This window comes from Dendronephthya gigantea, unplaced genomic scaffold (genome assembly GCF_004324835.1).
Source record: "Dendronephthya gigantea isolate DGI-Jeju-01 unplaced genomic scaffold, DenGig_1.0 000109F, whole genome shotgun sequence".
Taxonomy (NCBI): domain Eukaryota; kingdom Metazoa; phylum Cnidaria; class Anthozoa; order Malacalcyonacea; family Nephtheidae; genus Dendronephthya; species Dendronephthya gigantea.
In genome coordinates this window covers 403,615-423,824 of record NW_021163119.1, presented here as the reverse complement: position 1 = coordinate 423,824, position 20,210 = coordinate 403,615, and the positions used below count along the sequence as shown (strand labels likewise).

General features: G+C 37.5%; 3 protein-coding genes across 3 annotated transcripts in view; all 3 read right to left on the bottom strand.

The window, feature by feature from the left end:
* LOC114535003 overlaps positions 1 to 11,806 on the bottom strand; it is a 30,342-nt gene extending 18,536 nt beyond the window's left edge. Inside the window, exons 1-3 of the mRNA XM_028556381.1 lie at positions 11,747 to 11,806; positions 8,914 to 8,992; positions 8,264 to 8,313 (exon numbers count right to left, since the gene is read on the bottom strand). The gene's annotated coding sequence lies outside the window, so the exon portion shown is untranslated. The remainder of the gene's footprint in view (positions 1 to 8,263; positions 8,314 to 8,913; positions 8,993 to 11,746) is intronic.
* Positions 3,583 to 4,908, bottom strand: LOC114535026 (uncharacterized protein K02A2.6-like). The gene has a single exon (XM_028556402.1). The coding sequence runs from the start codon at positions 4,906 to 4,908 to the stop codon at positions 3,583 to 3,585; it is 1,326 nt and encodes a 441-aa protein (XP_028412203.1).
* A 3,959-nt stretch (positions 11,807 to 15,765) lies between the features above and the next one.
* On the bottom strand, positions 15,766 to 19,927 carry LOC114535025. Its single transcript, XM_028556400.1, has 4 exons — positions 17,797 to 19,927; positions 17,023 to 17,241; positions 16,033 to 16,281; positions 15,766 to 15,800 (listed from the first exon to the last, which is right to left on the bottom strand). The coding sequence occupies exons 1-4, from the start codon at positions 19,925 to 19,927 to the stop codon at positions 15,766 to 15,768; spliced, it is 2,634 nt and encodes an 877-aa protein (XP_028412201.1).
* Between the last annotated feature and the right edge of the window lie 283 nt (positions 19,928 to 20,210).

Here is a 20,210-nt window from a genome sequence, read left to right as displayed (position 1 = left end):
CTCGCATGGTTAAACCGACGGAAGATAGCTTGCTGATGCTTTGACGAGAATTCTCAGTCATATTGCAGACACTTCAAATCAAAATAATCGAGTGTACAATTCCCATGACTTCTTAATAAACAGGCGAATATGAAAGCCAAATGCCCGGTCCTATAAACAACAGCGTATTATCGCAAAATACGGAAAGCACGTGACATTAGGACACGGCACAAAACCCGGAAATCAGAGCATACGCAAAAACACGAAACCGAGGCAAATGTTACATCCAAAAATCTCGAAATGACATAGCATCCAGCCGTGACGTCACGATTAGGAAGCGTTCTCCTTCGTCGAACGCAACAAGATGCCCGCTAGGCATTAACCTCGCGTGGCTCCACCAGCATACCCTCACCCCCTTATTTTGACGATAATTGTCAACTCATTGCCGTCCGGTCGTAAACGACGCACGCAGATAATTTCGATTTTATCTGCAAGAATTTTATCAAATCAACTGGAAATTGTATTGTCTTAAAGTTAAAACATTTATCTATTTGTATAAGTTTAGTTCATTTCAAGAGCTTTCCTATAAGCCAAGATATTTATTGCCGATCTTGTAATTTTGAAATTGAATTTTAGAGAAGCGAAAATACGCAAAGCCTTCCAGAAATCTCGCCTAAAAACCTCCAAATGTTTGTAGCTTACATTGTGATCAATATTTCCATCTATTTTGCTTGAAATACAGTCGTTTTGGCGATTTGTAGTGATATTTCCAACAAACGTGTTTACAAACGGAAAACCCGAAAATTTGCATATAATTATCACCATATTGGCGAAAATTTGAAAAAAAATCGGAAAATTTTCGTTCTAAAAAGGCCGAATATATGACTTCTAGGGACATTTTTACCCCAGGAATCGATTTCCAGGCTTATTTTACCCCTAGAGGGTAGGCAACGTTAAGTTTTTGACACCTCTAACCTCACGCGACAACTGCATGTGCGTGCGCTGAGCAACACGTCTTGCTCACTGAGCTATATCAGTGGTCTCGCTACAAACAATAACAAATCAGAAAAATCGATATTTTTCGAGTTTTTCTGCCCATCCTGACTTAAAAACTATCAGAAAAGATAACTAAAGCATTTCTAGTTTATATATAACGGTCAAAATACGAAAGGATAAAAAATAAGGAAGAAAATAACCAAATTCCAAAGGCGAGTTATATTTCCGGTTGTCATCACCTTGTAATTTGATATGATTTTGACAGCTGCACTGCCGTGTCAGGTTAACAGAAATATTTATTAATTTCCGGATTAAAACAGAAGCAATTGGGTTATAGTATTTTTCTCGAGCTATATTTTGGTGGTATTTATGTGTTTTTTGCTCGCGCATTCGCAGAGTTATTGGAATTTTAAAAAAGTCGGACTCTAACGTCCGAAATTAATCTACACCGGACCGGAATCAGTTCTCTATTATTTTAATGAGAATCATCGTAACAAATCGAAGCTAAGCTATTTAAGCTATATCGTCTTCATCGATTTATCGAACGTTGCTCCGTCGACTGTCGAGCATATGCGATCGTATGGCGCATGCGCTGCCCGATCGTTTCCCGCAATGCCCGATCGTTGGGTACGCCCGCGAGGTGTTGTAAATTTCTCGACCCCATAGGAAAATAACGCTACTGGATTTAAGACCTCGCTGTGCTTACGCACGCGAGGTAATAATATTAAACAATTATTGAATGAGGTTGAGCAGGATATGAGGAATTATTAAGGCCGAGGTTTGTGTTATCTGCCGAAGCCGAAGGCTGAGGCGGATAACACAAACCGAGGCCTTGATAATTCCTCATATCCTGCGAGAACCGAATTCAATAATTGTTTTATTATTTATTTGCAAAAATTTTGGGCTTAGACTAAACGCTTGCGTTGTAGACATTTTTAGACATTCGTATTTTCCCGCTTTTAGGTTTTGGCACAAGCCGCATAAATTAGCGTGACGTCATACCGTGCAATAATTTTTTTCATATCTGACGAAGTGACGTCAAACGTGCAATAATTTTTTTCATATCCGACGAAGTGACGTCACTGTCCAAATTTGGGCAGCTGGCGAGCGGATATGACGATTTCGCCAACAGCTGCTGGCCAATCAAAACTCTTGACTCATTTTCAATAAATAATAAAACAAGTTGGCACTCACAGAATCCACAGCAGAAGTAATAATGGAAAGTATTCACGCTAAACGTAATGAGCGCGTAACCACTCTAATGACAATGATCAACGACCAAGTCTTGAAAATGTAACCAAATGCACGAAAACACCAAGTTAACAAAAAATAACTCCAACGTTGTTTTCACTATATCCTTACTTAAGAAATTACGTAATTATGTTTCTACAAATTTATAATAATTGTGTAAAATTTCAAATGTCATGAGCACTATTTACTAGCGTCTTTACGCCGTAGTCCTCGCGCTCACAATCTTCAAAGCTCACACGGTTTTTCATTGGACGTACGATATTCTTCACCTGTCATTTTCGCGGCAATTTGTTTACATTTTTTTTCAAGATGGCGAAAAGGTATAAGAGTGAGATTCAAAGCATAATTCTCAAATTCAATTCATTTCCACATTCGGCACATTATAAAATCTTACAAATAAAAATACAGTGTATCATAATTTATAAAGGAAACGATGCACAGGAATTTAGGAATAGTGTATGCATGCATGCATGATTAGTTAAAATAGACAAATATATATTAGAGCTACAATAAATTATAACGTACGTTGATATGTGCTAATTTAATTGATTTTTTGCGTTCGCTGGGCTCAAAATATTAACGGCTGAGATACATCTGCATGGTCAAAGTGACAGCTGAATTTCCATCTAGCTCGGTCAAAATCGGGTAAAATTGAATAAATGAGTAAACACGCCTTAATTATCGTTCTAGCCACGCCATTGGGTTACTGATATATTCAAATATATCCTTCAACACGGTGACGTAAATACTCTAAGAAGTTTAAATTACCGTGAAACTCATTCCTATCTATCCTTTCTACACAATCCTGTAATGATGAAAACAGATTTTCCAAATCTTCATCGTACGCAATATATAACACTTGAGACGTTTAATATTTCTATGAAAGCAACAATAAAGAGATAAAGATACTTCGCCATATTTTTTCGAAATCATTCTAGAATAAATTACTAAATTGTCAGTCTTGTCTTGACTTGTCAATTCTCGAATGCAAAAATAATCTCGACAGTAAAAATATTCTCGAATACAAAAATATTCTCGACTGCAAAAATATTCTCGACTGCAAAAGTAATCTCGACTGTAAAAATAATCTCGACTGCAAAAAATAGTCTCGACTGCAAAAAATAATCTTGACTTCAAAAAATAATCTCGGCTGCTGTAATATTCTTTCTGTATGTATCTTCTATTCTAACTCTTGTATATTTCTTAACCCTTCTACAATGCTCTCTTGTTCTATCTCTATCCTTAATTAGTCCTGTCAACATAATGTCAATCATCTCTATTTTAGTATTATAATTAGTTATTAATATATATTGTATTATCTGTATATTACATCACTCCCCTTTTTTGAGAAAGTGTTTATTTCCACATTAATGGGTTACCGTATCTTTGCGGTGCTCTTCTGTCTCTCGTTGATCTCCTAGCTATGTTCACTGGAACTTCGGGTGTCGATTGAGAATTGTTCTGTCCTGCCTTCGCATTCTCTGCATCTTTTCCTTTATACTCTTCGTCATCGACGTCAGTATCTACCTCTACTTTTTTTTCGGGGATACGTTTAAAGTGTGACACGTTTCTTGTTATTTTGTGTCCATCTTTACTTTGTGCTGTAACTTGCGATCTGTTTGTTCCTATAACACGATATGGTGTGGTGTCAAAATTTGTTGTCAGCTTGTTTTGTTTTCTCTGTCTAACCAAAACACAATCACCGACAGCGATGTTACGATGTTTAGTTTTCCGACGATTGTCTGCGTACTGCTTGTTATACTCTTGTCCTGCCTTGTCATTCTCTCTTGCTTGTTTGTGTCTGTTCACAATGTTACGTTTACTGATCATTGGAAGTTTGCCTTTTACCACACGATTGAATATTAACTCCGACGGTGGTACTTTGGTAGTCGAATGTGGCGTTGTTCTGTATTGAAGTAGAAACCTGTTTAGCTCTTGTCTCCACGGTCTTCCTTCGGCTTTAGCAGTTCTTAAAGCTTTGCCTAAGGGCTGCATGAATCGTTCGGCTTCGCTATTACCTTGCGGCCAATATGGTGTGGAATATAATACTTTAATTCCCAACGCTCGAACATATCGTCGATATTCTTCTCCGTTAAAAGGAGGGCCATTGTCCGTTTTTAACGTATCTGGTATGCCATGCGTTGCGAACATTTTGTCCAACTTAGGTATAACCGTTGAAGCTTTAGTTGACGACACGATTTCCACTTCTGGATACCTGGAGTACCTATCGATCACTACTAGAAGATATTCTCCAGATGGTAACGGACCGTAGAAATCGGCATGAATAACTTCCCAAGGTCCCTTTGGCATGCTCGTCATAGACAGAGGTTCTGGTGGTTTTGGCTTTCCTACCGCTTGACATGGAATGCATTTCGCCACGGTGTCTTTCACTAATTGATCTATATTAGGAAACCATATTTTTTCTCTTAAAAGTGCCTTGGTCTTTGTTAGTCCCATATGACAATCATGAGCAATATCAATGGCTCTTTGTTGAAGGCTTTCTGGAATTACTATTCTGGCACCACGGAGTATAACTCCTTTCGTTGTAACGGACAGCTCGTCTTTGATTTGCTTGAACTGTTTAACAATGTTGTAGTCCCACTTATTTAGTTTGATTGCTGCTCGAACACCTTTTAACACTTCGTCTTCATCCGTCGCTTTTATAATTTCTTCAATTGTCATGGTCTTCGGAACGCTGTTGAGTGCGATAAAGTTCACATATTCTTCGGTCATGCGTTGCTGTTCGAAGCTTGTTTCTACTGGGTGCCTAGAGAGATAATCAGCAGGATTCGTTCGTCCTGGTCTATAAATAACTTTGAATGAATAAGGTTGAAGTCTCAGAACCCAGCGCTCAACACGGGCAGATGCTTTTGCGTTTCTGTTGCCGTATATGACCTCAAGAGGCTTGTGGTCAGTGACTAATGTGAAATGCGAACCATATATGAAGAGATGGAAGTGTTCTATTCCCCAGACGATTGCTAGGGCTTCACGCTCTGTTTGTGCATATCGCTTTTCAACTTCCGTCAGTGCCCGACTGGCGTAGGCTACGACTCTCTCATCATCTTTGCCTGGCGTTGATTGTGATAAAATAGCGGATATACCTACTGGACTTGCATCTACTGTGATATATGTGTCCTTTTGAGTGTCAAAATATGCCATGCACTCGTTCGCTGATAGTGCAGATGTCAATTGTTGGAATGCCTTCTGATGAACGTCTCGCCATTCAAATTTCGTATTTTTTTTTTGTCAACTCACGTAACGGTGCTGTTATTGTGGCAAAGTTTGCGATATAGCGACTACTGTAATTGGCCATGCCTAATAAACTTCGGACATCGTGTACATTTGTGAGCGTTGGTGCATTTTGTAAGTCCTTTACGCGTTTGGGATCTGGTTTCGTTCCACCTTCTGAAAAGACTTGTCCAAAAAAGTCTAAGCTCTTATTTAGAAATGTGCATTTTAATCTGTTAAGTCGCAATCCCTTGTGGTAAAGCCTCTGTAAGCATTTATCTAAGTTCTCATCATGTTCTTGTCTCGTTTTCCCATAAATTATTATGTCGTCCGCAATGTTCCTAACGCCTTGTAATCCTCGTAATTGTTCTTGTAGAGTGAACTGAAAAATCTCTGCGGCTGCGTTAGTCCCGTAATTCAAACGTTTGTATCTAAATAGTCCTTCATGAGTGCTAAAAGTTGTGATATAACGACTTTTTTCTTCTAACTCTAATTGATGGTACGCCTGTGAAAGATCTAGTTTTGAAAACCATTTTGCACCGTTTAGTTCAAGTCGAATATCTTCTACTGTCGGTATTGGGTGTCTAACTCGGTTAATCGCTGAATTTGCTTGTCTCATGTCAACGCACAGACGCACTCCGCCATCCTTTTTGGGGACTATCACTATGGGAGAAACCCATGAGGTTGGTTGTCACTCTGGTACTCGTTCAATAATGTCACTACGCTCTAACTGTTCTAATTCGGCTTTCACTTTTTCTCGTACGTGAAAAGGGATACGCCTTTGTGGCTGCGCTTTTGGTGGGTGTGTCGAATCAATATTTAATTTTATCTGCTCACCTTTTAACTTGCCTAAACCATGAAAAACTCTCTCATTTTTCTTTAAAATCTGATCAATTTTTCCGTCTCGATTGTTTTTCGTGACACCATGTATATGTAAACTTATTAGTCCAAGCTCTTGGGCAGTCGAAGCAGATATAAGGTTCCCACTGTCCGGGCTATTAGCTACATAGAATGTTGCGACTGTGACTCTTTTACGTGTCTCTACTAATGCCTCGAATTTTCCAATGAATTTAACTGGTTTATCAGCGATGTATGCAAATGCCTTAATGTTTGTACTTCTCAACTTTACACCGTCCATTTTCTCATACGTATACTTATCTATAACATTAATTGTTGCACCAGTATCTATTGTCGCGTCAAAAGAGGATTTGCAGACAGTAACACGGACTTTGGGAGTGTTTTTACTACGTACAGAATATAAATAATCTTCATTTTCATCAGTACTGTCTGAACGATCGCTCTCATTGGGTTTCAGAGGGTTTAGGTGTCGTTTGCTGGTTTTTCCCTCTTGTTTCTTATAGTAATTTCGTGTAGTATTGTCTCGTTTAGGCTTGCCGCGACATACTTTAGAAAAATGATTCTGCTTACCGCATTTATGACAACTTTTCCCTTTCGCTGGGCAAACGCCTTGATGGGGATATGAACCGCCACAAAAATGACATCTTCGCGTCGATTGTATTGGGGCTATGCTGTTGCTGTTCTGGTCCTTCGATTCTATGTCTCGGGCTTGATATTTACTTTGCTCATCCCTGCGGCCATCGAGAAGGATATCTTTGAGTGTGTACTCAGGATCCCTTAGGGCTTTCTTGCGTATTCTTGAAGAAGTCCCTGCCATTATTATCTGTTGTTCTACTTCGAAGTCAACATCAGCGAACCCACAGGTTTGAGAAAGCTTTCGTAATCGGGTATGGAATTGATCTAAAGTTCCGATTGTTCCTGCTTAGCTTCTCGAAATTTGTATACTTCGTAGCGGCGATTTTTTTGTGGTTCAAAGTATTCCGTAAGTTTTGTTTTGGCACGCTCATAGTCATCGTCATCGCCTGTATCATTTAACTGTCGAAATATCTCACGGATGCGCGAGCCAGCTTGATAAAGAAGAAGCGCTCTTTGTCGCCTTTTATCTTGAATTCCACTAGCGAGTAGAAACATTTCAAAGTCTGCGAGCCATGTGTTCCATCGCGTCGCTAAGCTAGCACCGATTTCTATGTCTGGGTTGAATTCTGCTATGGGTTGTATCGAAAGAGACGATGTCACTGTTTGTACATTTGTATTATCTTCTTGGACGTTTTCTTCTGCCATTCTCGTCGCCAATGTAATATTCTTTCAGTATTTATCCTCTATTCTAACTCTTGTATATTTCTTAACCCTACTACAATACTCTTATGTTCTATCTACATCCTTAATTAGTCCTGTCAACATAATGTCAATCATCTCTATTTTAGTATTATAATTAGTTATTAATGTATATTGTATTATCTGTATATTACAACTTTCACCGTAGCACGAGAACGAACGAATAGCTTCATTAATATCATTAATATCATTAACGCGACGAAAGAATTGTGAAATCCTCATTCCCCAGAGGTTGGCTTTTGTTATGTGATCAAATCAAAAAAAGCACAGCTGTTAAAGCATGGACATCAGTATATACTGTATAGCCAATTTATAAATACGTGTTTTTTTCGAAAACAAGTAAAGAATCCGGAGTCATTAAACTAGCCTATTGTTAGAAGTTCTAAAACCCTGTAGCACTGGGCTAAGCGCTAGAATGCGTGAATAATGACAGCAAAGATTAAAAGTATTGAATTTTGGTGAACATATAACATGTGTAATTTAGCTTTTTCTTACAAGCAAAAATTTTGCTCTTTTACAATGTTTGTATCTAAGAAAGGCAACCCTTTTTTATGAAAGCTACTTTGTCTTTGCTTAATAACACAAATATAGGGAATATGGATACAGCGATAAATACCTTTATAGGGCCAGTTGTAAATAAGCTTCTGTAGAGTTAACCATAGATACCTGGTAACGTCAAAAATAGCGTGTACGTGGTTTGACAACTAGAAGAACTATGAAGATAGTAATTTAATATGCCAAAGGCATTTAAAGTTAATGCATATTACTCAGATTTATTCGGTACACATGCAATGGCCCATTTTATTGTCTCATGTTGTCGGTATTCTCGTTCGTATTTGTCTTATCTCGTTCATATGTGCATAACGAGCATAAAATTCTATGCACAAGTAATTAAAATTCCTGCATATTCGTTCGTTCTCGTCGTACGGTGAAAGTTATCTATTACGGAATATCCAAGCATGGATTGTGTTCACGCACCCTTTGGATCAATTAGTGATAAATTACGCCAGTTGCAGTTTTCTAAAACACTCTGTGTTATAGTCTAATTTTTATATCAAGCTTGCATGGGTATGTGTATATAGCTTTAATTTGAGCCAGGGAAGAAGGATGCGAGTTGCGTTGTGTACTTCTTTTTGTAAATATTTCATTTTACTGATTTCATCTCGTGTTGGACTAGCGATATGAAGTATTGCATAAATTCTTTCATCTTGCATATTACATCACCTCTTTAAAGTTTAAATATCAACAGTCTTTAATGTTTCCTACCTTCGACTTGGTTAAACGAACCACCATAAAGGATCATTAAAGATGAAAAATTGAATTCACATGATAAAAGTTCTTATTTCTAAAAGAAACCACATCATGATGTAATTCCACACAACTTACGATAAAGTTACTCCACATCTTATTTGTTAAACACGATGGTCTGGTTAGTAATTGTCCAGCAAGTTAATACGTGGCTTTAGAAACCAACAATGCGTGAGATGAGAAAACTTAAGATATCAAACAAAGCCGGTTTGAAGCTTTTAATACGACGCCAGAGCGCTGTGCCGTGGTTATTTAATTTGTCGACCTAAAGCTTACTTCGTGTGATAGTTGTCAATCGAGTCGTCCTATTGCTTCAAATTTGCAGGATTTCTTTGCGAGTAGATATATACTTTTAGCTTTTTTAAGGCTTGTTATTGTGATATAAACAGACTATAATTTCTTGGTTGAACGCCTCTGCAGAAGGAAAGGAACAATTTGATAGCAGAATAAGCTGAGACTTGTATACCAGTATAAGAATCTGGTTGGTCAAAATGAAAAAACAGGATTATTGTTAAAACATGAAGTTCTATTCAAAGCGCTAGTCTCGTCAGATCATAGCCAGCCCAGACATGTTTTCGTTCTCGTGGCGCTCGCGCGTGTACACGAGTCTACTATAATTATGACAAGGTTGGCAAGGTTTTTTTACTAAAATATACTACAACGTTTGCTACGGCCTGAATATCTTGCAAATTACAAATAAAAATAATATAAAAATTACATCGGTTTAAACGCCGGTAATTTGACTATACATTCTCCCGAAGTTTTAACTTCAAACGTTAATTTTAAGGATGCTAAAAAAGCAAATGTTTATCGATATTTTGACAAAATTTTCTCAAGACTATGCTAGTGGCACCTACCCTGTGGTGTCGTCATCATTTTGAATTGCAAACAGAAAACTGATTGGCTCTTGCGTGCGAAATTTCCAACTGAAAAAACGACAGCCAATCAGTTTCTTGTTTGCAAATCTAAATGATGACGACACCACAGGGTAGGTGCCACTAGCATAGTCTTGACAAAATTTTGTCAAAATATCGATAAACATTTGCTTTTTTAGCATCCTTAAAATTAACGTTTGAAGTTAAAACTTCAGGAGAATGTAGTCAAATTACCGGCGTTTAAACCGATGTAATTTTTATATTATTTTTATTTGTAATTTGCAAGATATTCAGGCCGTAGCAAACGTTGTAGTATATTTTAGTAAAAAAACTTGCCAACCTTGTCATAATAATAGACCAAGTAGACTCGTGTACACGCGCGAGCGCCACGAGAACGAAAACATGTCTGGGCTGGCTATGGTCAGATGAAACATATGAAAGATAAATCATAAATGTGGCATATTCATTACGCACCATGACGTAATTCCACCGCCTTTATGTCAATATTATTACGGTCACGAAAAACAATTTGCAAAAGCAAAATTGTCGATTATTGAAAACCAACATGATATGTTATAGTAAGACGAATGAAGGATATAAGAAACGAAATTTACGACTGATTTTATTCAAGGTTTTGCTGAACGTTATAATATCACGCCACAGCGCTGTGCCGGGCCTAGCATACTTCCGCTGTTGAAGATATAAAATTATTTACAATCTTCAAGAAAGAGACAAAAACGTACCTATGCATGGTTACTAAAACTGATCATTCACGACGTAGACATAATTCCACAGATTTAGGTCACAAATAGGTTGATCAACGCAAAGAAATGTTCACAAATCCAGCAGACAAAAATAAACCAAACACTCTGATGGTATCCTGCTGGTTAAATTGTTCAACTCAATGTTGTAAAATATCCGTGGTGGTAAATACATCGGCCTAATGCGCGTAATTACTTCGTATTACTGATTTCATCTTGTGTCGAGATCTCTGATATATATTTTTAAAATATAAAACCACAACTGATGTTGACTTCAAACGTTGAGTTCAACACCAAGTACTTTAAATATAAACTAACGATATTTTACTGAAAAAAACAATTCAAAACTAATTAACCATTGTCAATAATATCAATGCACCCACACAAACATAATTAACACATGCATTTTTAAGAGGAACGTTGACACTCGAAAATCCCACATGAGTAAATGATACTTGCTGATGATCCCAACACTTTCTAGTGCTCGATGATCAAATAATTTCATGTGAAATACTTTTCATTCAATTTTTATCAGTAGTTTTTTAGATATTTCAGTTTCAACTTAAATCATATGTTAATATTAGGTTAGTTATTGCTGTTCCAGTATAAATATCAGTTGAAATGAACTTCTGAAGACAACAATGAGCTGGTGATAAATTTATTCAAGGAATTAAAACATAAAAACGATTAGAAGGCGCTGTCTTCTGCTTATAATTGATTGTCGCAGTCATCGAAGAATTAGCGAAAGCTAATGGAGTCAATTTGACAGTGGAATAAACCGTTTAAAACTAGTGACATATAAACACGACGATGGTTGAAATGGTTGATATGGTCCTCAGATAAAACAAATATGAATTTGCCAATTACTACCATAAATGACGCGCCATGACCTAATATCTGAGCCCTAACAACAATTCACTTTTACTACAGTTATAAAAGACAAATTTGCTGAAGCCAATCGGTTCATTATTGCCAACCAACATGATATGCTATAGTAAGACGAATAAAGGATATTTCGGAGCAAGATTTTGGATTTTATTGAAGGTTTTGCTAAAGGTTTTAACATGACGCGAGAGCGCTGTGTCGTGTCTAGCATACCTCGCTGTTGACGAAGTAAAATTATTTATAATCTTCAAGAAAGAGACAAGAACGTACCTTTATCAATTCTTGAAACCCATAATCCAACTACGTCGCCATAATTCAGCGAGATTTCAGTGGCGTAGCCATTGTATAGCCTGACAATTTAATCATGCTATGCTAATATTTTGGTGTTCATTGACTGTGAAAACAATGAATTTCTAAAGAAATGAATAATGGTAATAATATAAAATTTGCATAGCATGACTAAATCGTCAGGCTGGCTACGCCACTGCGAGATTTAAGTCAGAACCAAACCAAATAGACGCTAAGAAATGTACACAAACCTAGCGAACAAGAATACACCAAACACTCTGATGGTATCCTGCTGGTTATTTAATGAACTCAAGTCATGCATTCGAAATTGTCGTTGTGTGGGTGTCATACTGGGTGTGTCAAAAACAATATAATTTGCATAAGTTGATATTGCAGAGAACATTTCAATATCCGTGCGACTAATTATGCTTCTAATATTTGATGTATTTGACATTAGAATAACCACACAAAGTTCAATTACGGAATATCCAAGCATGGATTGTGTTCACGCACCCTTTGGATCAATTAGTGATAAATCACGCCAGTTGCAGTTTTCTAAACCACTCTGCAGAACCAGTCCAATTGTGTTATAGTCTTTGTTGATATTCCTTATCACTGATTTTGTCTTGTGTCGGCGAGAAAGACCTCATTGAAAGCTAGGATCCTCCTCGTATGGAAGTGACCAGAGATTTTCTACCGTGCAGATCTACACAAAATGTGCTGTTCCAAAGCTATTTGTGTAGTCCCAGAAACAGAAATGCGCAGTTAACAATTAAAAACAGGATAAGTCAAAAAAGCCTTTATGTGAATTTTAATCAATTGAATATCAGTAGCGGACCACAGCAAGAACCCATACAGAGAAACTCCATTTACTTAGCCTCGTTTATAGACCAAAATTTTTCGTACGGCACGCCTAATTTTTTCAGGCAGGCCAAAAGAAATTGGCGCCGTACCTAAGCCTGTTTACGCGTTATTTTTCTGTTTAGGCTTGAATACCACAAAATTTTAGAAAGCACCCAATGAATATTTTTGGCGCCCATAACCACACCGCAGTTGCTATATAAGTCAGCAGATTAACAAAGCTGGGATGCATCAATTGAAACAAATGAACATGGTTTAGTTGACAAAATAAAGGAAATTAAGACAACTTGTTAGATCATCTGGTAATCATGCCATAAAGGCCTTCTAAAAAAGTTATCCTTTGAACAAAAAACGAATCTTTTTATTCGTGTTATAGTGTCAATATTTTTTTGCATTTTATAACTTGTTGAATGACTTCAGCACCCTCGGCTTCTATTAAAACATTTGTTTTCGTATCCAACCAGAGCTTTTCCTGCTGTTCTTTCCCGCCATTTTGCAGTAATTATTTAATCTGCGCATGATCAAAAATAAAAAATTGCTGATGAAATCAAAGAACATTCGAGGCCGACCTTCACTCAAATCCGATTCAAAATTGCTGATGCAACTATATTTTCGGCACGATGTCCATGCTTTGACAGGTCGAGAACTTTTAAAGCGGTCTTGGCAGGGATAAAATTAATAGTCTGCGGACTTATATTATGTCTGTTTATAGGACAAAATTTAAGCGCCGTGCCATTTTCTGCCAGCGTGCAAAAAATTAAGCGTGCCTGGCCAAAAATGCTTGTCGTGTAAACGAGGCTTTAGTCACTGCATGGTCATGGCCACCAATAATATATGGCGGACTATCGGTGACATACGAGAACCAGTAAACTAGGCTTGAAGCCTGGTTTTCATATGTAAGCGACAATTGGCGAACGCTATTGCCAGAGATCATTGCAGAATAAAGTTCTGTGTTATTTTCCATAAATTTTCTTGGTCATTGGTTATCAACAATACATCGCAGACCGTCGGTGGTTAATAAGAACGCCAGGGTTATGAGCCAGGTCGATGGTTATTTGGTGGTGAATGCGGGAGAATAAAGGGCTTTCTTATTTTAAACAAATTTCATCACCGGCCAGGGGAAGGTTCTCCAAACCCCCCACAGCTCCCGCATCTATAAATGATCAATTTCTATAGTTGGAACTATATTTGGTTCCGCACCCACCCAAAATCTCACCTAACAATTTCCTAAAAAGACCTCACGGTCATGAATATCGCTTCATTGGTTTCTATTGTTTCCTGTGTTTTCTTGAGGGTAATAATGATTCAGGTAATTTTTTTAGCCAATCTGGCAACCCTGGTTTTTGGTGTGACTACCTCCAAGGTGATATTTCGCCAAGGTGATATCACACCAGTAAACTTTTACACTCATTGACTGCGCGTTACATAAGAACGTTAACAACCACAGATATAGAAAATTAGAAAATTCAACAACTGAGAAATATGTAATAAAATTGTTAACGGTTTACAAATTATTACAAATCTATACAAATTACAATAAATGCTGGAAACAGCATCTATGATAAAATATCAAGCAGATTTGTACTTGTGTGTACCAGACACTTTCTAAGTCATAATATCCTATTTCAACACTTGATATTAGTTTGCTTACAGATCAATATAGTTGCGTGTTCGTTTATTAAAGACACCACGTTTTATTACTTAACAAAACAAAGCTCTCCATTTGTATGCCTTATACAGATCTTTCATTCTCATAGAAAATATTCACATCAGCTCGTTCTCTACTCGGGGAATTTATTCCCGGTTTAAGGCTACAAAAATCTTCCTTCCCAACTAATAAACGAACATTCCCTGTAATGTACATAGTTCTTGCAGTTCCATTAGGGGCATAACTAGAAGGATAATTGGGTGGTGTTTATTCATATATTCAGTTCTGCCCAGTGAACTCTATACAACTGGAACGATAACTCCTGACAAATATCCCTATTCAGCTTCAAGCTAAAATAGTTTTTCGGAGTTTTGAGACGAAATACTTGATGCCAGACGTTGGGCTGTGTGTCAAATTAAAGCTATTGAAAAGTTATATTTGGTGTAGAAGTTTCAAGACTACAACTACAAAAGAAATATAAAAAAATTACCAACCGGCAAAAAACCGGGAAATTTTGAAATATTTTTTACACACTTCACTGCAAGCTTAAGTCTCGAAATTTCTACACGAAATATAACCATTTAATAGCTTTAATTTCATATACGGCTCAATATTTGGCGTCAAGTATTTCATCTCAAAACTCAGAAAAAGGAAACAGCACTGGCTTCAACTCACCCCCCTCAGTTATCGTTCCAGTTTGTTTACAGTTCAATGGTTCTGCCGGACGAATTTTTATTTTAAGCTATTACACTTACAAAAGAAATCCGTCGGGCAAAACTGAATATATGAATATTCAACTCCCCCCCCCCAATTATCTTTCTAGTGCATGACGCCACTGAGTTCCGTTATCTTTCTTTTTCATCAGCATCAAACTTCAAGAACAAAATACAGCTAATATAGTTACTACAATTTCTACCATTATTTTCATAACCAGCACAATTACCATCAGCACCATCCTAGAGACCAACACCATCACCACTATCATAGACGAAAATTATCACCACCAACATGAATGTACCAGTGAATTACAGCACAGCAGCGGGGAAACCCAACATGCATCTAGGAAAATATGCAGTTTGTGTAGATTTTCCTAAAAGAAGTCTAAACCTTTTTCCACTTAATATCGTCCCACGAAGCAACTGCACTTCGCTTAATTAATATAATTCTCATAGAAAATATTCGCATCAGCCGTTCTCCACTCGGAGAATTCATTCGCGCGACGGGAAGCTAAATCTTAAAGGATAGGCTCGCTGAATGTTGTCCCACGAAGCAACTGCCCGTCGCTTAATATCCTTCAACAAAGGATTTGGTGGAATAGACAGTCGAAGAAACACCATATCGCCTTTGACCCCAGGAAAAGCCAGCACGTCCTCTTTTGGGGAAAGTTTAATTGTTTGGCTTGGCTTAAAAGTCTCCAAGTATCGTTGATAGGAAGTGTTGAGAATCGCGCCAGAGTCCATGTCATGAAATGTTATCAGGCGATGAGATAAAGTTAATACAATTCTACTCTTGCGAATACAAAAAGACCTGGTGAAATAATAAGAGGTCTTAAATGCAGAAGTTATATTTTGAGAATCACCACTGACCAGATCAATTATCTGACTCTGTTTAGTTCTCCTGCTCATGACTACTGCGACTTTGGAATCATTACTGAAACTTACGACATCGGGATACATGCCAGCATCATTGTGATAAAAGACTTCATACCAAGTTGGTTTTTCGGTATTTCTTTTCCAAATATAACATTTATTCTTATTACAACAAGAGATAAAGCCACCACCAGGCGAGATTTCTACTTCCATCTCAGGCTCAATTCCAGGCAAATTGATCATTACAGGACCATCAACATCTCTGACATCAAGAACTTTCACGGGTTCATTTCTTCCGAGAGCGAAGCTGACAAAGCCTTGAGAAAAACCAACCGCAATATCTGGGCCGTCAGACCAGGTAGCTAAATGACAAAGCGACACGTCCTGACTGTCAGCAAACAGAATCTCTAATTTCTCATCTACCGGGTAACGCGTTAATTTGGGAATCCCGTTAAATTCACTAATCACAAACAAGAAATCTTCCGACCACCAGCATAAAGACATTGAACCGCATTTACTGCTTTTGAAACGTTGTTCAACTTGGCTGGTATAGACATTCCATACGTTGATATATCCATCTGAGTTGCAGGATGCAAGTCGAAAGCCGTCAGGAGAAAACGAACTCGAGTATTTTTTCGTTCGCCGTGACAGACAGGAATGCTCTTGTTTAGGAGCTAATGTCTTAAAGACTATTAGTTTTTTATTATCTGAAAAGAAGCACAGATTATCTTCCAAAGCAGTCATTTTGTATCGATCAATTAAAATCTTTCGCGGAGAGGAAACAAGATAGTCCCAAGCAACAATCGCAGTCAAAGGAATACCTTCTGTGACATTCGAATAACAGGATTCTTTCGAAGAAAAAATACACTCCACACCTTTGCAGATCCACGGACGCGACATTATACATTTTCTTTCACATTCGTCAAATAGCCTTATTTCTAACTGTTTAGAATTTGGTTCGTCAAATCCCCGCTGAAAACATTGTTCACATTTCCTACTCTTTAACACAACTGGTTTCTCCCTTTCCCCGTGAGATAATTTTCGCTTATCACTTCTTTGCAATGTGATCGCATTCCAAACACAGAAAGAATAACCCGGATAAGATGTAGATTCTGAATTTCCAATAATAAATAACCCTGTGACGCTAAAAGAACACCAACCAACACGAAATCCAGCACAAAGCGACGACAGCAGCGTTTGTTTAGCAACGTCCCAAAGTTTAATGGTGTTTGAATAGTTGCTAGTCACCAGTCTTTTGCCGTTAGGGGAAAATGCACAGGACAGGAACGTCTCTTCATTTCCAGGGAAAAATGGAACTTCCTTTCTTCCAGCAATGTTAAACGCCGTTTCCAGTTTACCAAATAATATGAGCGAATCGTCTGGAGAAAATGTGCAGCATTGAATTTTTTCCAACTTTGTTGAATAGTTCATAATTTCAACTAAAGTTGGTAGGGAAAACACATAGATAAAATTCTTTATTACAACTGCTACACTTTTCTCATCGTTAGATAAAGCCACAGCTGTAATATCATCAAACTCAATGAGTTTCCAGACTCTCGGGAAAACCGAAACTTCGTAATAATTCAACTCGACAAAAGGTGAAACGTTTGATAGTAGCGTCTCCGCGATATTCTTCTGATCATCGCTGAAATAACCTTCTGGAGAATGTGTAAGAACCGCTTGTAAATACCATTGTGAAAATGATGTCAAATTAACTTGTTGTGAATATTTGAAAGAGGCCAATATATATATACGATTCAGGGCACCTTCCAAACGGTCAAATTCAATGACATGGTACGAAATCCGGGCACGTAAATCTTCGTTTTTAATCCAGGAGCTTTGGAGTAATGTGAGCCAGAAACGCCGCAATACGTAAGAATTGATCACAGTTAAAATATAACATACGATAATAACATCAACAGACCAAAACACACCTTCCTCCATTTCACACTTTTCTAGATGTTTAAAACAATGTTTTAGAGCGTATTCCACGTCATTAGTAAACTTCACCTCAAGTCCTGAGCGAACATTTTTCACAATTTCTTTAAAAACCTTTTCGCATAAAAGCCAAAGCGATCTATGTCCATCATCGACCTTGACAGTATACTGGTGATCTTTGTAGCCATTTGCTAGAAGCCAATCGATAACGGTTTTGTGAAATACGGTTAACATGTCATGTGAAACGTACAACAAGCAGGATACGGTTTCATTAATTTTGTTGATGATGTCTTTCGTTTCGCGACAATCTGGAGCTAAACCAAAAGCCTGAGCGACGAAAGTGACGGGAAGATGTCCTTCGGAAGCAGCCAGAATTTCTAAAATTTTCAACACATCGAACTTTTCGTGTTTTATGGCGTTAAGCTCGTCTTCAAGGCGTTTGAAATATCCTTGGTAAACAGAATTCCGTCCTTCTGGGAGAAAGTGCATGACGTCATCATTTGTTATCTTCTCAAGATCATAGCGAGCCCTTAGCCCAGATTGAAAGTGATTTGCATAGAGAAATGAGCCTTGGCATTTGGCAACAAAACTGGAAAGTAAACTAATATTATTTCTTTTTCGCTGACCACTTGGTTTTACTTTCCTGCGAACTAGACTTGGAAGGCATTTCTTGAAATAAAATTTAAGATCTAAGTTATTGTTGTAATGAACATTGGAAATGTCTGTCTTTTGCTCGTCTCTTAGTCTTAGATCAACAACGGAAATTTCTGGCCTGCTCGTCAACAAGATTTTGATGTACTCGGGAAGATCAGGAAAATATTCAGCAATCAAATGCGTAATTTCATTCTTATTATCTGCAGCACTTTCATCCAAGCCATCGATCACGACTAAACGTGGCTCTTTTATTTCCAATTCAGCTAAGGGATTTTGTAAATATATTTGGAAGGCATCTCTAAGATTTTTGACTTGATGCGGTCGCTGTAATTGATCAAGAAGCTTCTCTTTAAAACCAGGGACCCTCTCACACATCTGACTTGCGAGAGACTGTAGCATCATCATAGGATCTCTTAGGTTTGAATCACTGAAATCACAAAAGTGACAAGCAGCCAGCTTTCCTTTCTTATCAAATTCTTCACAGATTTTAGCGGCAAACACGCTTTTACCAAATCCTGGTCCAGCTGTTATTAACTTTATTCTATAATCACTCTCACTGCTACAAAACCACTCGTCAACTTCTTTTAACAACCACTCTCTTGTTCCAGGTAGGAAAATTTTAACTTTTCTTCCAATTTTATTCTTGAAATTATGTTTGGCAAGTTTTCGTAATACATCTTCATCACTCTCCTTGCAGAATTCTTTTTCAGGTTTGGTGTCCCCGGGTATTGATAGCGTGCGCTTCGCTAATGAATGGTGGATTTGAATTACTGCATCGTGCGTTTTATTTACTGCATCGCGCGTTTCATTTAGTACATCGTGTGTTTCATTTACTACATGGCGCGTTTCTTCAGCGTCTTGTGTTAAATGATTTACAGAACATTCAATTGTTGCAAGCTTTTTAATACACTCATCTTCTCGCTGTTTCCAATCTTCAAGCATTTGCACATATATATTTTCTTCGGGTCCTAGAGGACATTTTTCCAAATCGTCGACATCGCTTTGCGGAATTCCCAATTCTACCAATGCCCTGGAGATTTTCTTCCATAAAGATTGAAATAATAAATTGTCAACTCGAGTTGTTGTTACATGTGCAATAACTTCATTTCTGTAACATTTGATTCTTGTGATATTCGCCCGCGTTGACCTATCAGTATCTGGAGGCATTACACTCCATCCTGTTGATGGAAAACCACAAATGTTCCGGAATAGAACTGTAAGTAATGTGACATCAAAGGTTTTGGAATCTGGCGGGTTGCCAGACGGGGGAAACAGTAAATCCCACTGAGAATTATTAATAACTCGAGGTTTTAACTTTTGAAGAGATGTTTTGTTTGTAGCCAGTACTCCATGTAGACTAACAGGTGGATGGATGGTATCAAATGTATTTCTCAAAGCCTCAGTTCCTTTGTCAACCAAAAGTCTACTGAGTCTTGTAAAATTTGCTTTTCCTTGCAGTTCGCCAGAAGCCATTGCATAGGACAGAGTTAATTACTGTAACAAAATGGTTGTACTAATCATATAGGTTACACCGAGAAAAATAATGGGATGAGGTAGCCTTTATAATATTTTATGACATTCTGCATGATATAATGTTGTTATATATGGACTATACGCATATTAAAAGATGAATTAAAATTGGATTAATCCAAGAATTCTGTTCAAAATATAATGAGAAAATATGTAAAAGTAATTATTCTTATTATCAATATACTAATTATATTGGACTATTTCCAGGTTTCGTGCTTTATAGTGT